This window comes from Anastrepha ludens, chromosome 6, assembly GCF_028408465.1.
Source record: "Anastrepha ludens isolate Willacy chromosome 6, idAnaLude1.1, whole genome shotgun sequence".
NCBI lineage: Eukaryota > Metazoa > Arthropoda > Insecta > Diptera > Tephritidae > Anastrepha > Anastrepha ludens.
In genome coordinates, this window is record NC_071502.1 from 75,995,398 (window position 1) to 76,011,925 (window position 16,528).

The window sequence follows — 16,528 nt, forward strand, 5'->3', positions numbered from 1 at the left end:
CCCAAAAAGGGGGTACGCACCAATTATATTCTATATTATAGTAAATTACTTTTAATTCTGTTTTTAACGAGCTATAAATCAAATCCACTGTGTTATAATGCACAATAAATTAAAAATGTTGGAAAGAGAATTGAAAATAGTTTATTCACTAGGTAACAAAATAGCAATGAAAGCGCCTTTCCAAATTAAAAAATGTTCCACAAATTTAAAACTGTTCTTATGTTTTTTTTTCTTGTTCCGCAATTCTTTAAAGTATTAAATACTAACAACATCTTAATTTGAATGACATACAAGGAAACAATAAATTCAAAGTTAAGTATATCCTTCAACCTATTTATAAAATAAGTAAAACTTGCGAATTTCATGAAAGAAAATTCGAGTATGTATGGAAATGTCTTCTATAAAGCAACAAAGTTCATGCTAAATTAAAAAATTAAATTGTGGGCTGATCACCAAAATCGTATCGTAAATTAGCCTATACCTATATTGTCAACGGCAAGACTATTAAAAGTAGATAAGTGAAATATCAGGTTCCGAAAAGCAGCCAGTACTTTTTTAACATATACTATATGTACTTCCCCACGATTTTATTGATCTAGTTAAACTTAAATAAGAGTCGAATTAAAAAAAAAAATTACTCAACCTCTATTCTCCTATGGTATAATCCACTCTTGATTTGCTATCGTTTTGTGTTCCGGAGCTTTTACTGGCATTGCCAACACTATGTGGTGTAAAAATCAATGCGACCATTAGTGCCCAACAGAAACTAGCTTGAAGTTTTTACAAAATAGTTCCAGATTAAGGCAGCGGTTACATAATGGCGTAACAAAACATAAAACTTCAAACTTCAGATAGAAATATCTATGTATATATCTTAATATCTTAAATCTTATGAATATATGTTACTATTATACATTTTTTTATATATATCAATGTATGATAATTGTTTTTTAATTGGTTGATTCTCTTTAATGTAGATAATTGTTCATTTTTGCAGAATAATAAAATAACAATCTGATACAAGTTTAAAAGCGTATTTGGTTACCTTTAAATACACTTTAGAGCTCACAATAATAGGTACATATGTACTACAAATAGTAAATCATTGGTATACTAAGTATTACATTGAATAGTTTTCACAGACGTGCATATGTATTTACATATGTATGTGTATACGATTATGGATATAAAATGTGTACTAAAATTTATTTAGATTTTGTTAAGCAATATGCTCTCATGTGTACCAATTTATTGCTCATATTTATTTTGACTGGTAAAAGCAGTATCACAACTGTCTGAACATGTGTGTGTATGTACATACATTGTCGTTAAGAGTTACAATAGTTGTAGGTAGAATGTTGATATAGTATGTGTATATGAAAGCTGCTATTAAACATATACAATTGTATATATATAATTTTTAAACAATTCGTAGATCTCATTTTCGTTTCATCGCATTCGTTATACAGTATTTAGATAGTAATGTTAAAATTTCAATTTAGAATCGAAAACACAGGTAAGATATTTGCATTACAGTTCAACACTTAGCTGAAACTTATATTTAGCCTAGTTTTTCAAAATCTATTACACATACTACAGACATATCAATACAATATAAAACTTTTATATATTTTCTTAAAATACTCACACAATGATGAATTCAAAAAGGCTTTTCATACTGTGTGCTTTGCTTATTCTGAAAACATTTTGAATACTTGACTGCTTGCAGCATATCCTTATAGGACATGTAAATTCTCACAGCTTTTCGATTTGGAAATATCACTGAGACATATTTTTTGTAATATTTCCTTAGCCAAATGCAGCGATATGTGTGTACGGGAATTTTTCAGCTTCGATGAGGTAGCTTTCTTCTCGCGTGTTTCCTTTAAACGCATCTGTAATACATATAATATGAGTCCATAAAAAATCGGATTCACCCAATTCATCGATATAGAATTACTCTAGCCAAGAAATTTTTTTAAATTATGCCTATATGATATATTACTTTTAAAGCATGAGTTTAACATTATAAGTATGCATCAACATTTTAATTTAAGATGTTTGTTTCCGTAAACATTAAGTTAAGACTAAATAACATTATTCAATCAAGTCAATCAATCAATATTTCCACAAAATTAAAAAGATGTCTGTGCTCGCTTGCGCACCAGTGCCAATGAGCTTCATCAATTTGAACACGAAGTAGATTTTGAGTAAATGTTACTTGAAATACATATGCACTGCAGTGAAACTATCATAGATAAGGGAAGGTAAGATCATGAAAAATAATGAAAGTTTTTAAGTTTTGCAATGGCAAACCTGGGAGTGTATCTCTGCCGTAGAAAGCTCCCTCCATTTGGGGAAAACCATTAAAACGCATACCACAAACTACAGGAAGAGCTCGGCCAAACACCCAACAAAGGGTATAAGCGCCAATTATTCGTAAGTATATACATATATAATGGTATAAAAAGTTTTCTTGACACATGACTCTAGTAGTCATTAAAACAGGAAATAAACCCCAAAACTTATTTTTCTTACCCCTAAACTTATTTCGATTTTTTTTATTAAATTAAATCATTACAGAATTAATATACATAGGTATAACAGCGGCCGCCGTAGCGGAATGGGTTGGTGCGTGACTACCATTAGGAATTCAGAAAGGAACGTAGGTTCGAATCTCGGTGAAACACCAAAATTAAGAAAAAGTTTTTTCTAATAGCGGTCGCCCCTCGGCAGGCATTTGTGGAACAACATCAAGACGGTCACCATAAATAGGAGGAGGAGTTCGGCCAAACACCCCCAAAGGGTGTACCCGCCAATTATATATATATATATATATAACAGCGTACGATAAAAGTTATCCAGGAAAAAATTGACATGCACGTGAAACTAAATTAGTTTACCATATGTATATAGTAACGTTACATACTCAATTTTTCATTTTGTCATAATTTTTTCCTGATTTCTCCAAAATACGCCAGATTTTTCTTCTTTATGCTACCCGACAGCAATTAGAAGAACGAACCGAAGTCAAACCCCTCTCCACTTGGTCTCTGCTTCTCCTCTGTTCCCACCTGCTGATAAAACTTCGGCTTTCATATACAGATACCATAAATATAAAGACAGTTTGATTTTCATATTAATGCAGTTTACAATTAAGTATAAATGGCATAACATGGTAACACAACAACAAAATGCTCATTTGTGCTATCATAATATACTATTCAATGATGATGGTATTTTGGAAAATGGAATGAGTCGCTTCCCTAGACAAATTTTGTATACGTGGATGAAGCAGTATTTCGCGGAGTTCTGCATGTTGTCGGGCTTGTTACAGATAAGTTTAGAACTCTCGTGATTTATCGAAATAATCTTAAATAGACTTTCGCAATAGTCTGTAAAATTCAAGCCTCACCTAAGATTATTGCTAATAATTTGTTATGTGCGTCTTGATGTTGTTCCACAAATGAAGTGACCTATAGTTTTTAACTGACTTTCAATAGTAAATATTTTTAATGAGGGGCATTTTCATGGCAGAAATATAATCGGAGGTTTGCCATTGCCGAGGGGTGACCGCTATTAGAAACCACTTTTTCTATTATTTGGTGTTTTATGCACGGAGATTCGAACCTGTGTACCTCCCAGTGGTAGTCACGCACCAACTCATTCGACTATGGCGGCCGCCGAACTTAAATCGTCACAGCAATTACAGCGAAGACCTTATGGCGTGCTCTAACATCTTACAGAACAAAACTTTTCTCATAAAACGCAAACATTATCAGCCCTTCTAGCGTGACCACGCACGGCAGACTAGTAGTAAAGGTATTAGTATTCTCTCTAAAAATTGTCGACTGCAACATTCCTGATCAATCGATTTTGCTTCGTTGCTTTATTGGGATCACTTCAATATTATATAATTCTATACGTAAATCTTTTGCCATATAAAAACATTGAACCTTAAAATTTATTTACATAATTCTTATTTAGTTTAATACTCACTTGTTTTAATATTCCTACCAACAATTCATCAACATTGTGTTGGATGCCACTGGAGGTTTCTATAAATTTAGCGTCATGCGCAGCAGCCAATGCTTTGCCCTCTGTTAATTTAAGTGATGAATAAATTAACACTCACTTATATTCTCACCATAATAATAGGAGTATACATACATTCAGGTAAAATATTTATTTGCATAAATTTATTTAATGCAAAATCGTATCTACATTGGATAAGTCATAAGCTAGCTTTGTTATTTTTTCAAGGTCGTTTATGGAATGCCCTAAATGCGAGTGGAAAAATCAGAGGGGACAGTTTATGCGGTGTATACATTTTTGGGATAATAATTTAAGGACGACTACTGATCTTAAATGTCACTGATAAGGTTCGGGTATAGGTAAGTGGATTGAGAAATTCACTCCTGCCCACTAGAGAGCCCGACTAGGAAGTTTTCTGGGGATTGTAGCCTACAAATAAAGGTATTCGTTTCGATCTTCGTAGAATTTTGACTTTTGACTTATCCAATTCGCATGATTTCTGATATTGATTACATTTTCTCATTTGATCTATTATATTGTGATAAATCATGAATATCTTCGAAAAAGAAGAAAATACCAGTTGCCACATCTAGAAATTCCGATATTTGCTAAACACATTTATAAAAGCAGAGGTGCATGCGCACAAAGTATTCAGTCTTAAGTTGACGTGTAAACGCACAAAGTGATATAAAGTGATTAAGTATTGAAATTCAATAAAGCTTGCAAGTTGTCTTGCCATTAGTTTGTGACTTTTAGTTCACAATCCAGTGATCGATTCAGAGGAATTATAGAGAGACGTTCTATTTGGAGAAAAACGTAACTATATGCAGAAGAAAACAATGTAATGTATAGTTGTAGTGAAAGAAATATTGGACGCGATATGAAGAGAGTAATCGTAATGTTAATATATAGAGAATCATACGTTTTTTTGCTAAGAATATGTGAATCTAATGCATTATACCTTGTGATGCTATCACCCGTGCACGGGCCAGATCTGCTTTGTTCCCCACGAGAATAACGGCTTTATCTTTGATGTAGTTCTCTTGCCACAAGTACTTTATAATTTCTTCTGCAACACGGAACGATGATTTTTCGACTACGGAGAAGACTACAACACAACCGTGTGGCTCGTATGTTGATAAAGAGTTTTCCACCTATTTTTGAATAATATTTTTATTTGTTTATAAGAATAATAATAAATATAAAAGAGCAGTGTTAATAACTTAAATTTGGTACTGTCATCGTAAAACTTGACTTGGTAATAATACTCGGAATGTTTGTGATAGATTGATATTTATAGTATGTCGTTCACAGGCACTTGAAACATTAGTCTTGAACATTTCCGTGCGATGTTTTTCAATACGTAATTTTCCACTATCTACAGCGATTATTTGCCAAAAATATATCAGACATTTTTTTTCAGGTTAAGTTGTTGCAAAGTAATGAATATCTAAGCCCCGCAGTTATACCAGGGCTGCCGGTATTGTAATAATGATATCGCGAAAATCGCGAAATAATAAAAATCGGAAAATTGACATCCCTTATCAAGCGCGATCGTATTTAACTGAATACGGGATTCATTTCGTAAAGGTCACACAAAATCGTTTCTTATGAATTGATATTACAAAATGATTATGCGACACATCGTGTGATCGAGGTATGTCTGGAAAATAATTTCTTTCGTATGCATTCAGTATTACAAAAGCAGCTAGGCGTCAAAAATATATGTTCGCCTTGAATACCGCTTAAAAGACTCAGTCACGTTCCATCAAAAGGCGTCTACAAGATCAAGGTATACCACTATTTATTACCAAAAGAGATCTGAAAAATAAGCGAAACCAATATATGTACATTCTTTTACAACGGCTCAAAGAAGTGCATTTTTGGGAATTCAAAACATCGAATTGATACATTATGCGCTATTTGGTACCTAATTATTTGTTCTAATTCTTGCGTGGTCAATATTTTTAGTTGTCTGACGAAGCGCCCAAATGACCCCAATATTTTTAAATAACAATAAAACCATTCATTCATCAAATCTAAATAGGTAGCATCCTTAGTAATTACATTTCAATTGTCAACCGCTAACCCAAATTAAGTTTTTTTAATTGTGACTAAGAATAAATGGAACTGGCGAAGTGTTTTGATCTCAAGCCAAACCAAAGAGCTTCATAAAAAGAAATATTTTCGGGAGTTTAACAACATATAAGTATATATATTCTGTCAAAAAAGTACCGGGAATTGTTCAATAACACGCAAAATAATTGTTTAATCATCAAAATTTATGGTGTCACCCTCAAAATAGGCTTCATTCGAAGCAATACACATGTGCCAACGATTAGTCCAGTCATCAAAGCACCTTTTAAAAGCGTTTGAAGAGATATTCTTCAGCTCCTTCAGCGAATTCTCCTTAATGGCCTCTGTCGACTCAAAGCGGCGTCCGTGGAGTGGCAATTTAAGTTTTGGGAAAAGGAAAAAGTCACAGGGGGACTTAGCCCCCTGAATACGGTCGTTGTTCGATGATATTTGTCGCGTTTTTGGGCAAAAATATTGTTGTTCACAATATGAGCTTTGTGAGATGGTGCGTTATCATGGGGCAAGATCTATGAGTTTTCTTTTTCCTCAAATTGGGCCGTTTCCTATGCACATTCTTTCTCAAACGTCACATAACTTCCAAATAATATTCTTTATTTACCCTAGAACCATTTGGAACGAATTCCGAGTGCAAACACCATGATAATCAAAGAAAATGAGTAGCATGACTTTCACTTTTGACCGACTTTGACGTGGTTTTTTGGGTTTCGGCTCATATGGATAGCGCCATTCAGCCGTCTGTTGGCTGGTTTGCATGTCAAACTCATATACTCACGTCTCATCCCCTGTTATGATTCGCTGCATAAATGTTGGGTCCGAATTCTCTTGCCCCAGGAAATCTTCTGTTACCTTCTTCCGATGAATTTTTTGAAAGAAATTCAATTATCTTGGAATGAGTCGAGCAGCCACGCGTCTCATACTCACTTGATGGTGCAAAATGTTGCGAATCGATTCGTGAGACATGCTAAGATCATGAGCTATCTCTCTTAACCTTAAATGATGGACGTTTTCATCCGGTTGGGACAAATCTTCGACGACTTCTCGGCCCTCTGCAAAAGTCTTATACCACTCGTTGACCCGTGTTTTGGATAAATCACACTTATTATAGGCTTTCTGCAAAATTTTCAACGATTTGGCACACGAAATCCCGTTCAAAACACACAATTTAAGACAAATTCTTTTTTCGATATTTTTATCCATAGTGAAAATCGCAGAGGACACCTGCGGTTAACTGATATAATTAAATCCCAAAAAAAGCTAATTGACAGATCACGCTCAAACTCTGCGACACTATAGATGACATTCCAGCAAAAAAAATTTTGACATATGTGTAACGCGCACTTTTTAAATGAACAATTCCCGATATTTTTTTGACAGAATGTATTCTACATGTTCATGTGCATTTTTGACTACGTTTGTGAAAGAAAGTTAAAACGATAAGTATAAACATAAGTGTAAAGGAGATTTTAGAATTATACCTAAAATATTTTATAGTAGTTCCCTCAAATATCTAGAAGATTGGTAAGTGTACTACATAAAAACGTTGTAGAAATTTACACAATGTCGTTAAAATTATATGATCAATTATTAATTATCTATATTTTACTTACACTCATTTCCACGCTTGGATGATCAATGAAAACCAATTCAGATTCTTCGTTATCCAACAATACGCTCACGGTCTTTTCACCGAACTCGTCATCTACAACTCAAATAGAAACAGTTTACTAAAAACACCGGAGTTTATATGCATATAAAAATGTTTAAAAATATATGCATACTACTTTTTGGAGGGTATTTAATATGTGTACGTATATATGTAAAAGAGAACTAATAAGGTGTGATGGATTTAAAGCACTAATCAAATTTGTTATTCTGACAGTGCCTAAGATATGGTGTCTCTAAATCTTACACTCAGTGAGGCTTAGGCTTCGTGTCACATTACATTTCAAGTACGAAATAAAGCATGAAAAACAAAACATTTTCCATTTACCCCTTCGTCGGTACATTAGGAGTTAAAATCAATTAGGAATTCCTCCAATGTAAATTTAAAGTATAATATTTGCTGTTTAAAATTAGTCAGCGCTCTTTGTTTTTGGAAAAGGTTTTAAATTCAACTGCATCAAGCGCTAAATTGCGTATACGCAGTGTAGAACCAATAAGCCGGACAGACAGGAAGAACGAAGAACCCGATAATTTTGGAAATGACTTATTTTGCGTAGAAAATATTATTCTCCAATTTGTGATAATAATGTTACGAAACTTTTCGGAAATGACACTCTTTTTATTTGAACAAAATTTAATATATGTAGTATTATTTATAATTTTATATTTCTCACAACCAATTAATATGTTTCACTTCTATACCAAGCGAGGTAAAATAATACCTAACATATTATATATATATGGACTAGAATTGAATAAGTATAAAGAATTGGATAAGTGCACTTTAATCCACCGTGATCCTTTCTACAACTTATAGAAATTTTTCATAATTGGCCATTAATGCATTCACATATATAAGCAAAAAAATTTTTCGAAGGTATACAGGGACTTAATACCTCACAAAGCCTATTAAGGGCAGATTGACAAAATTTTAAAATTATTAGGTGTGCAATTAATTTCCCGCTGTTTGTCAATAGATGCCGCCAGCAGTGTGTGCTAGTCGAGTCTAACATAACCGAAACTAAACGTCATAAACCAAACATAGACATATGGTAAACAAACTGCTTCGACACATTAGTGATTTTGTTTTGGTATCATATACATTTGGTTTTGTGAAAATGTGTGATTTTGTGCCGAATAATCGTCATTTGCGGGAAGTGTTGATTTTCCTCTTTGATTCGAAAAAAAACGACAGCTGAAGCGCATCGAGAGCTACAAAAAGTTTATGAAGATGCCGCTTTAAGTGAAAAAACGTGGACTGGTTCCGTCGCTTCAAAGGCCAAAAACATTCGAAGACGCTGAATTGTAGGCATTGCTCAATGAGGATCCGTGTCAAACTGGGGTTTGCTGCCAACGCGTTGTGTGTTTAAGCCAAGCAACATCCAAAATACTTGTCAAAACCCACACAAATGTTATAACCCAAACCCATTTCAAGCCATCTTGCGCAGGGTGTTTGTGTTGAGTTTGCATGCATTTTAACATTGAATGGTGACAATAGTGTTTATTTACGTTATTTTTATCTTTCCTTATTGAATTCTTATCAAAAATGGGCAACACTTGCCGGCGTCCAAAAATTTAGATATACTTATACATACATGCACAAGGATGAACCATAAGGTATTACAGTTTAAACTATTCCCACCAAACACGTGGTGGAAGCAGTTGTCAATGCTCTCAAACCCAAAATCGGCGAAATCGCGGTTGGACTTTGGTGAAAACGTATCATAACCGAGATTTTATTGTGAATTCGTTTCTCTGAACACCCAAGTTCATTCGGAATTCATTTACAAAAAAACTGAAATTAAACAATGCATGTGAAAAACAGAACAGTACATAGTGGATTGGACTGAAATCCACTCTGAAGAGAATTACAGAACCTATAACCTCGGTTCTACCAATATGCGAAAATAATATATACATATAAATTGTTTGAACTTACCTAGACTGGCGTCGTATGTATGCATATATTCTGAAGTCATAAATTGATTAACTAAGGCAGTTTTTCCAACGCCAGAATCACCTAACATAACAATACGATATCTATAAAGATAAAATATTGATCAGCATTAATAATATTGACCAACATTAAAAACAAAAATTATTCAAACGAACCGCGGTGGAGGCTCAATATTATCTGATTCGTCTGGGGAAGTTGGCACCGAATCAACATTTGCATATGCTCCGCCACAACATGATCCTTCAAAAGGTGAACGTTCACTAGCTCTGAAAGGAAGTGAAACATAAAATATATGCGATAGCATTCTCGTATTTTGGCATGTAATTAAATTCCAAAAACACCATTTAATTTGTCTTGTTTTTTAAAGTTTGACTCAAGTAGTATAATATTATTAAGTGAAAATTGAACAAAACTATAGAGACTGCAATGTAAAATCACTGAGAATGTGTCGTCCATAAATCAGAATCATATGCACTATACGTAGCACATCACATTTTTAGCGGCTTATCGTTATAGGTATGTATGAAAGGTGGGAGTGGATATTGATATCATCCTTCGTTTGCATAGCATGCTCCCAAACTATTGCTTACCTGCTATTGGTAGAATTGATACTGGTGTTACTGCGCGATCGTCTTGATATAATGGAGTCACCACAATTTACAACATTCCCTTTGCTTATTGAGAAGTGTCTTAGTCGGTAAAGATCATCACTGGCACGTGGATTATAAGGACGGTCAGGTAGAGAGCAAACACGTGGCCGTATATGATCTGGAACTATAGAATAAGAATTGAAATAAGAGCTTGTATTGTAAAAATTCAGTGACGACATTTCATTTTAACCTGGAAGTTCCAGAAAATTTGATGTGCGGCGTTGTTGACCGCGTTTGGATGCTTGGAAGGTTAGTGGCCCTATATCATCATTGGAAAAAATTGATGTATTACTTTTCATAGACTCTCGAGAACTACGACGACTAGCTAAATAAGCTAATCCTCCTTTGGAACTACCCCGTCGTCTTGGCTTATAACTGGTAGAGTTACATCCTTCTAGGGTTTTCTGCTTGCTTGGACCACCTTCGGAATCATTGGTCAAATCGCTGGTCGATTTTCGGTGTCGTAAGGATGTAATGCTGTCTGAATAAGTACGATCTAATGTAGAATGAGAACTATGCAGCACCTTGAATATCAAATGTTAGACTTTTTAACAACTTTTCCAAGATTTCATTGAAACTTCTTTACCTGATAGCAGGGGTTAGAGGTTATATTAATAGCATGACGACGATGTTTACAGCTTTCGCGTTGCTCTGAAGGGCTGGTTTCATCAGAAATACTTTTAACCGAAATCTTATCGGTTTTGGAAGGCTCCGAAAAACTAAAAGAAGTAGTAGCTGTTGCCATAGTACTATTTGTGGTGTCATTCGAATCAAGTGAAAGTTGAGTACTATCCGTAACACAAGAATCTCGCTTTACATAATACTTGTCACGGTTCAAACAATGTTCATCAATTTGTGACATTTCCCACTCCAACGGCTTCATCTCATTGCTGTCACGATTGTAATCATGTAAACAGAAATTTCTATCTAAAGGTGATGTACATAGAATATTTCTCGAATTCTGTATTCTTGAATCAAAAATTTGTGCGGATGCTGATCCTTGTGGTGGTGTTCCAAAATAGTCATTACAATTTCCACTATATGTTTTAGAAGGACATTCGTCTACAGGCGATATTGGTTCGTAATATTCAAATTTTTTATAGAATGGGTCCACGACTGGGCTTATAGCTTCAAACACGAACTTTCTGGGTGAGTTAGGACTTCGACGAGGGGATGCTGTCGCGGGGCCGCTGAGAAAAGTTGCAGAAGAAGGTGAGTCCATTGAGTTTCCTTGCGAAGATATGCCTTTCGGACTACGTGAGCTAGAAGTAGGTGTTTGGTAATAAGACGGTGTTGAAGAGGCATCATCGCAACTATCATTAGTATAAGTAGTTGTGATTTTTGGGCTCCTTGGCGGGTTTTCGCTGAAGCTACCCACATTTCCACTTCTGCTAGTTATTATGAACGGGTCCGAGTAAGAGTTTTGCGCGCTGTAAGAACTACGTACAGAAGGACTTCGTGGAGCTGGCCGCGATGAATCATAAGAACTTCCGATTTTCATGGCTAAGCATCTGCAATAAAGAAGGACTGTATAAGAAGTTGGAAAAAATAAGGGTGTTTGAACGAATTAAATCAATTTGCAAAAACAAGCAAATTTTTCTACAAAAAAAAAACACATGTATTTCATAAATATGAATTTCAAGTACAATACAACTGAAATAGTGTCCTGGTTAAAGTTACATATTATATATCATTTCTATTGCAAACAATATCAAGTTCTAGTCGTTTTTTTGGCCATCATCCGTAGACACCATCTCTGCAGATAAACAAACAAAAGGAAGAGAAATTGCTTGTTTGTGATGTACTCACAGCAAATTCGGAAAGTGCGATCTTGTATTCTATCATTCCTGGTTCAATGCGTCTCTTTTGATTGTGCTAAGTAAAAAATCTACAATATTCTGAAATAAATTGCCGGTGGAAAAAATAATCATGCTTCCGGAAGTGTTTTTCAGTGCGACATAATAATTAAAAATTCTGAAAAAGGACCTGTTTGGGACATAACTGTAATGTCCAAAAGAGTTTATTCACGCTGAAACTTATGCACGATATGACGAATTGTCTGCGCACTAAAGCCATGCTTATGACCTGGGAAAATTGTATTCTTGATAATCCATCCAGAATCGATCAGACATACTCAACATATATCGAGCGTTTGAACTCATAGACTCATGTAGGTCCCATTCATCTACGACCCCTCTCCCTTTGAACTCCGCCCACACAACCTGTTTTCTGAGCCTAACGCACACTAGACAGGATTTTGTAAGCTGCAACAATAATAAATAATATTATGGCACAATTCACGTTGCGTATTTTCAACAGTACTGAAATTTGGATAATATAATATTCTTTAATAAATTTCATTTATTTTGGAAGCGCGTGAAATGATGCTGGATGACATGACAAACCCTATTGAATATATTTCTATAGCTGAATGCTATTACGAATTCTGACAGCTAATTACTAATTTAGACTGAACATAACAATTGCCAAAACTATCATTGCCTTCAGGTCACCCGTTACATCGACAAAATATCCATCCATCTATAATATTCCTATTATGAAACCTTTCCCTTGTTACCTTCATAATAATACGAAAATAAAATTTTTATAGATATGTTGTAGAAATATATTGTACCTTGGGGACTTAGGTCTTTTATGTGCTGGTACAGGTGAGGATGCAGTCAGTATTGGGGTGTTTTGCGATGCCATTGATTGTGTGGACATTTTCATTAAAGTAGCTACTGAAGCAATATCCTCTTCCAAAGCATGATGCAGTGTCTGATGATAGTGTGATAATCGTGTACTTTTGTCATACTTTTTGTGATTCTGTTGGTATTGACCATTGTTTTGATGTTCCATTGAATTTCGACGGTGGTATCTGTTTACCTGGGCGATTTTGGCACTTCACTTCATATCAGAATCGATATTGTTTTTCCACCTTGAAAATCGTTTTTATTCATGGGTCCATAGTGATTTAAACATTTTTTTTTTCTGAAAAGCAAACATACATAATGAAATCTTCTTAATATAGAAATGCTCCAATTCATACTTTTGTTACTTAACAGGAGAAGGAAAAAAACTGAATACGAATTTAGGCAGAACACGAAGATGGTTTTTTGCTTGTTTTACTGTCAATTTCCATAGTAACGCAATCATTTTTTGTGAAGGTTTATTTAGAAGTTCGAATAAACAAATTTTGGCCTACTTAATTTTTCTTTTTTTTACCACATCTTTTTTTCTACTTCTGTATACATTGAAAACCGCGATAAAAGAAAATATTTTATAAACATGAAAAAATACATCAAATTATTTAATTTAATTAAAACAAAAAATTAACTTTTTTTGTTCTTTATTACTCATTTTGAAAGCAATTTGTTACAATAAGTTATATTTTACTTCAAGTTAAATTTTGCATAAAAAATAGGTTGTCTGTAAAGTCGGTTTACTGACGATGGTTCAACGTGACAACGTCATAAGAAAATACTGATGGAATAGTTCCATTTTTCAAAAGAAAATTTAATTTTATTTGTTTGCTAGGATATAGAGAAGGAGGTAAATGGATTCGCAATGAAATTGATCAAGTTACATCTACACAAACGTGAAAAATTATGAAACATTTATCAAATTACTGATACTGCAGTACACTTCTGTAATGACTCAAACAATGCAGGACAAACTCTAATAACGAACCTTAATTCACAGAGTTTGCCGGCTCACTTTGCAGATATTGAAAAAGACACAGTGATTCCAAGGTCAAATTATTTGATTCTGGCTGAACCATGGATGCGTGACAATTGTGATCCAATTTCAATTGAAAATTTTGAATGTGTAACCAGGCAGAATAATCGATCAGATTCTGAAACAAACGCAGCAGGTGGAGTGGCAATTTATAGAAATTTATCATCAACATCCTCGGCCAAAATTGTCAACGTTGAACTGTCAATATTGCATAACCTACAATCGCTGCACTAGCGGACCGATGTTATTTATTTAAATGATGAATGCACGAATATTCCACAATATATCTGGCCGTATCTTTGGTTGATTCGATAGAGCTACAAAAATCTCTCCAAGCCTCTGTCCGAGCTTCTTTGATCGTATTGTATTGTATTCCCTAAGGCAATCTTTGTAGAGTTTGAAGTACTTGTGTTTGTAGCAGATGTTGAAGATTTCTCTTGTAATTTTCCTGAGTTGACTTAAATCTTCATTCCACCAGGTGGAATAAGTTGTTTTGCCATAAGTGACAGGACATGAAACTTCAAGTCCTTTCGTCAACGAAGCTTCAAAAGCTCTTACTTTCTCATCTGGGTCTTTACTTCACGTTATGGTTTTATTTATATGTTGAAGTTTAGACTGAGTTACTCTATGGAAAGTGTGCCAGTTTGTTCTTCTAGGGTTTCTATATGGGATCGGTTTCTCAAGCTTGAGATTGATATAGCAGAGAATCCAGCTATGGTCCGAGAAGGATTTCTTGTCGGATACCCTCCAATTTGTGACTATTTGGGAGTTATTGTTTGTGCTTAAAGTAATGCCTAAGACCTCTTCCCAGCCTGGAAAGTTTTCCGAGCTCGGGAAAGTAAAGGTTGGGGTGGCCACTACATTGCATATGTCGAGGTTGGTATTTAATAAGAATTCAAAAAGTGACTTATCTCTTTCATTCGTCTCCGAACTGCTCCAGAGCTCGTTTCTGGCGTTTGCGTCGCAGCCCATCAAAAGTTTGTCTGTGTTGTTTGTCCGCGTTGCGGTGCCCCACCGGGGCCAGAGCCAATAATCGGAATCAGTTCCGCAGGAATCATGAACTGGAGCCGCGATTATGTAGGCAATCTGCATAAAGAGCGATGGTCTGGTCTAGTATGCTGCAGAGCTGCAAAGTGTTTTTTGACAAATCCGAAGGAAAAACTGTCAAACCAAAAATAAGAAGGAAAGACATTCAGTTGATGGTCGGTATCATTACATGACTCAACCCATGGGGTCAGCATATGACCACCATTGGAATCATTGAGGACCCGGTGTGCCTGTCAAGCTTGGAGGAGGCGGATAGCACTGAGCACTTTCTCAGTGAGTGTCCTGCCTTTGCTAGAGCAGGGCTACGCGTTTTGGGTTCCGATGGCATGAGAATGAGTAATATTCAATCTCTAAAACTGGAGGATATTTACAGATTTGCCAAAGAATCTGGAAAATTCTCACATGACTAACTATCTCTATCTCTGTCTCTATTCTTTCCTGTCTCTTTCTTTGATACTCTTCTCCTTCCCTCCTTGACTATCCACCCCCTTTCCAGAGCTTTAAATACAATGGGCTTTTTAGTCTGAGTGTTTTAGGAGCCACCAAATCTCTTGGTGCTCCTTGGCTCGGCGTTTTCAAATTTCAATTTCAATAAACATTTTAAAATAGGAAGTGTGCTATTTCTCTGTCCATGGCTGTACATATATTATAATTTTACATTGGCATCTACGAACATACCAAGAATGAATAGTTTTTCACAAAAAATATCAAATTATTTTGTTCTGTAGTTAAACTTAATTGTTCACATATCGCACCCTAAATACAAAAGGGGCACAACTCAAAATTTTCCACACTCGAGCTTGACTTGTTTACAGTAGCACAGAAATCAAACTATGTGACATATTACGCTGAAATTTGCCATGTAAGCTTATAACAGTCCTCCCAAAAAACAAAAAATTTATTTTTGCCATATGTCATCCGCGGACCGTTTTATTGATAACGTCTCGCTCATATTTGAGCACAAGGTACATTTTGAGTTGTGACCCTTTTGTATTTAGGGTGCGATATGTATATTCATTTGAAGAATTTGGAATCAATTGTACTTATGTATGTATATATTCCTTTCTTTCGCTCTATAAATATGCATGCGAATACTCAAACAAAGCGACCTCTTCGGCAGAAAGAAATAGAAGAATGAAAGTCAGTATAATCTGCTTAAAGTGTAAATATCATATAAGCCACCGTTGATATATGTATGAGTGTATAAGAAGTAGGTATGTATGCATTATATTTGCCAGCTACGAAACACATTTACATACATATGTATGTATTATAAACAGTTCATAACACTTTAACCTTCTCGTTCAGCGGTTTGTTAGCCGAAGCCAATCGTTTGCCTATG

At 34.9% G+C, this 16,528-nt stretch overlaps 1 protein-coding gene across 2 annotated transcripts; it reads right to left on the bottom strand.

Annotated features, from left to right (window-relative positions):
- Positions 1-341: 341 nt before the first annotated feature.
- Positions 342-13,628, bottom strand: LOC128868099 (uncharacterized). Of its 2 annotated transcripts, none has more exons than XM_054109836.1 (10): positions 13,037-13,628; positions 10,988-11,912; positions 10,592-10,925; positions 10,342-10,525; positions 9,907-10,017; positions 9,734-9,834; positions 7,740-7,837; positions 4,997-5,189; positions 4,000-4,100; positions 342-1,895 (listed from the first exon to the last, which is right to left on the bottom strand). In XM_054109836.1, the coding sequence occupies exons 1-10, from the start codon at positions 13,258-13,260 to the stop codon at positions 1,737-1,739; spliced, it is 2,430 nt and encodes an 809-aa protein (XP_053965811.1). In that variant the 5' UTR covers positions 13,261-13,628; the 3' UTR covers positions 342-1,736. The 2 variants fall into 2 exon arrangements, with proteins under 2 accessions (XP_053965811.1, XP_053965812.1); XM_054109837.1 differs by having other exon boundaries at positions 7,740-7,831; positions 13,037-13,627.
- Between the last annotated feature and the right edge of the window lie 2,900 nt (positions 13,629-16,528).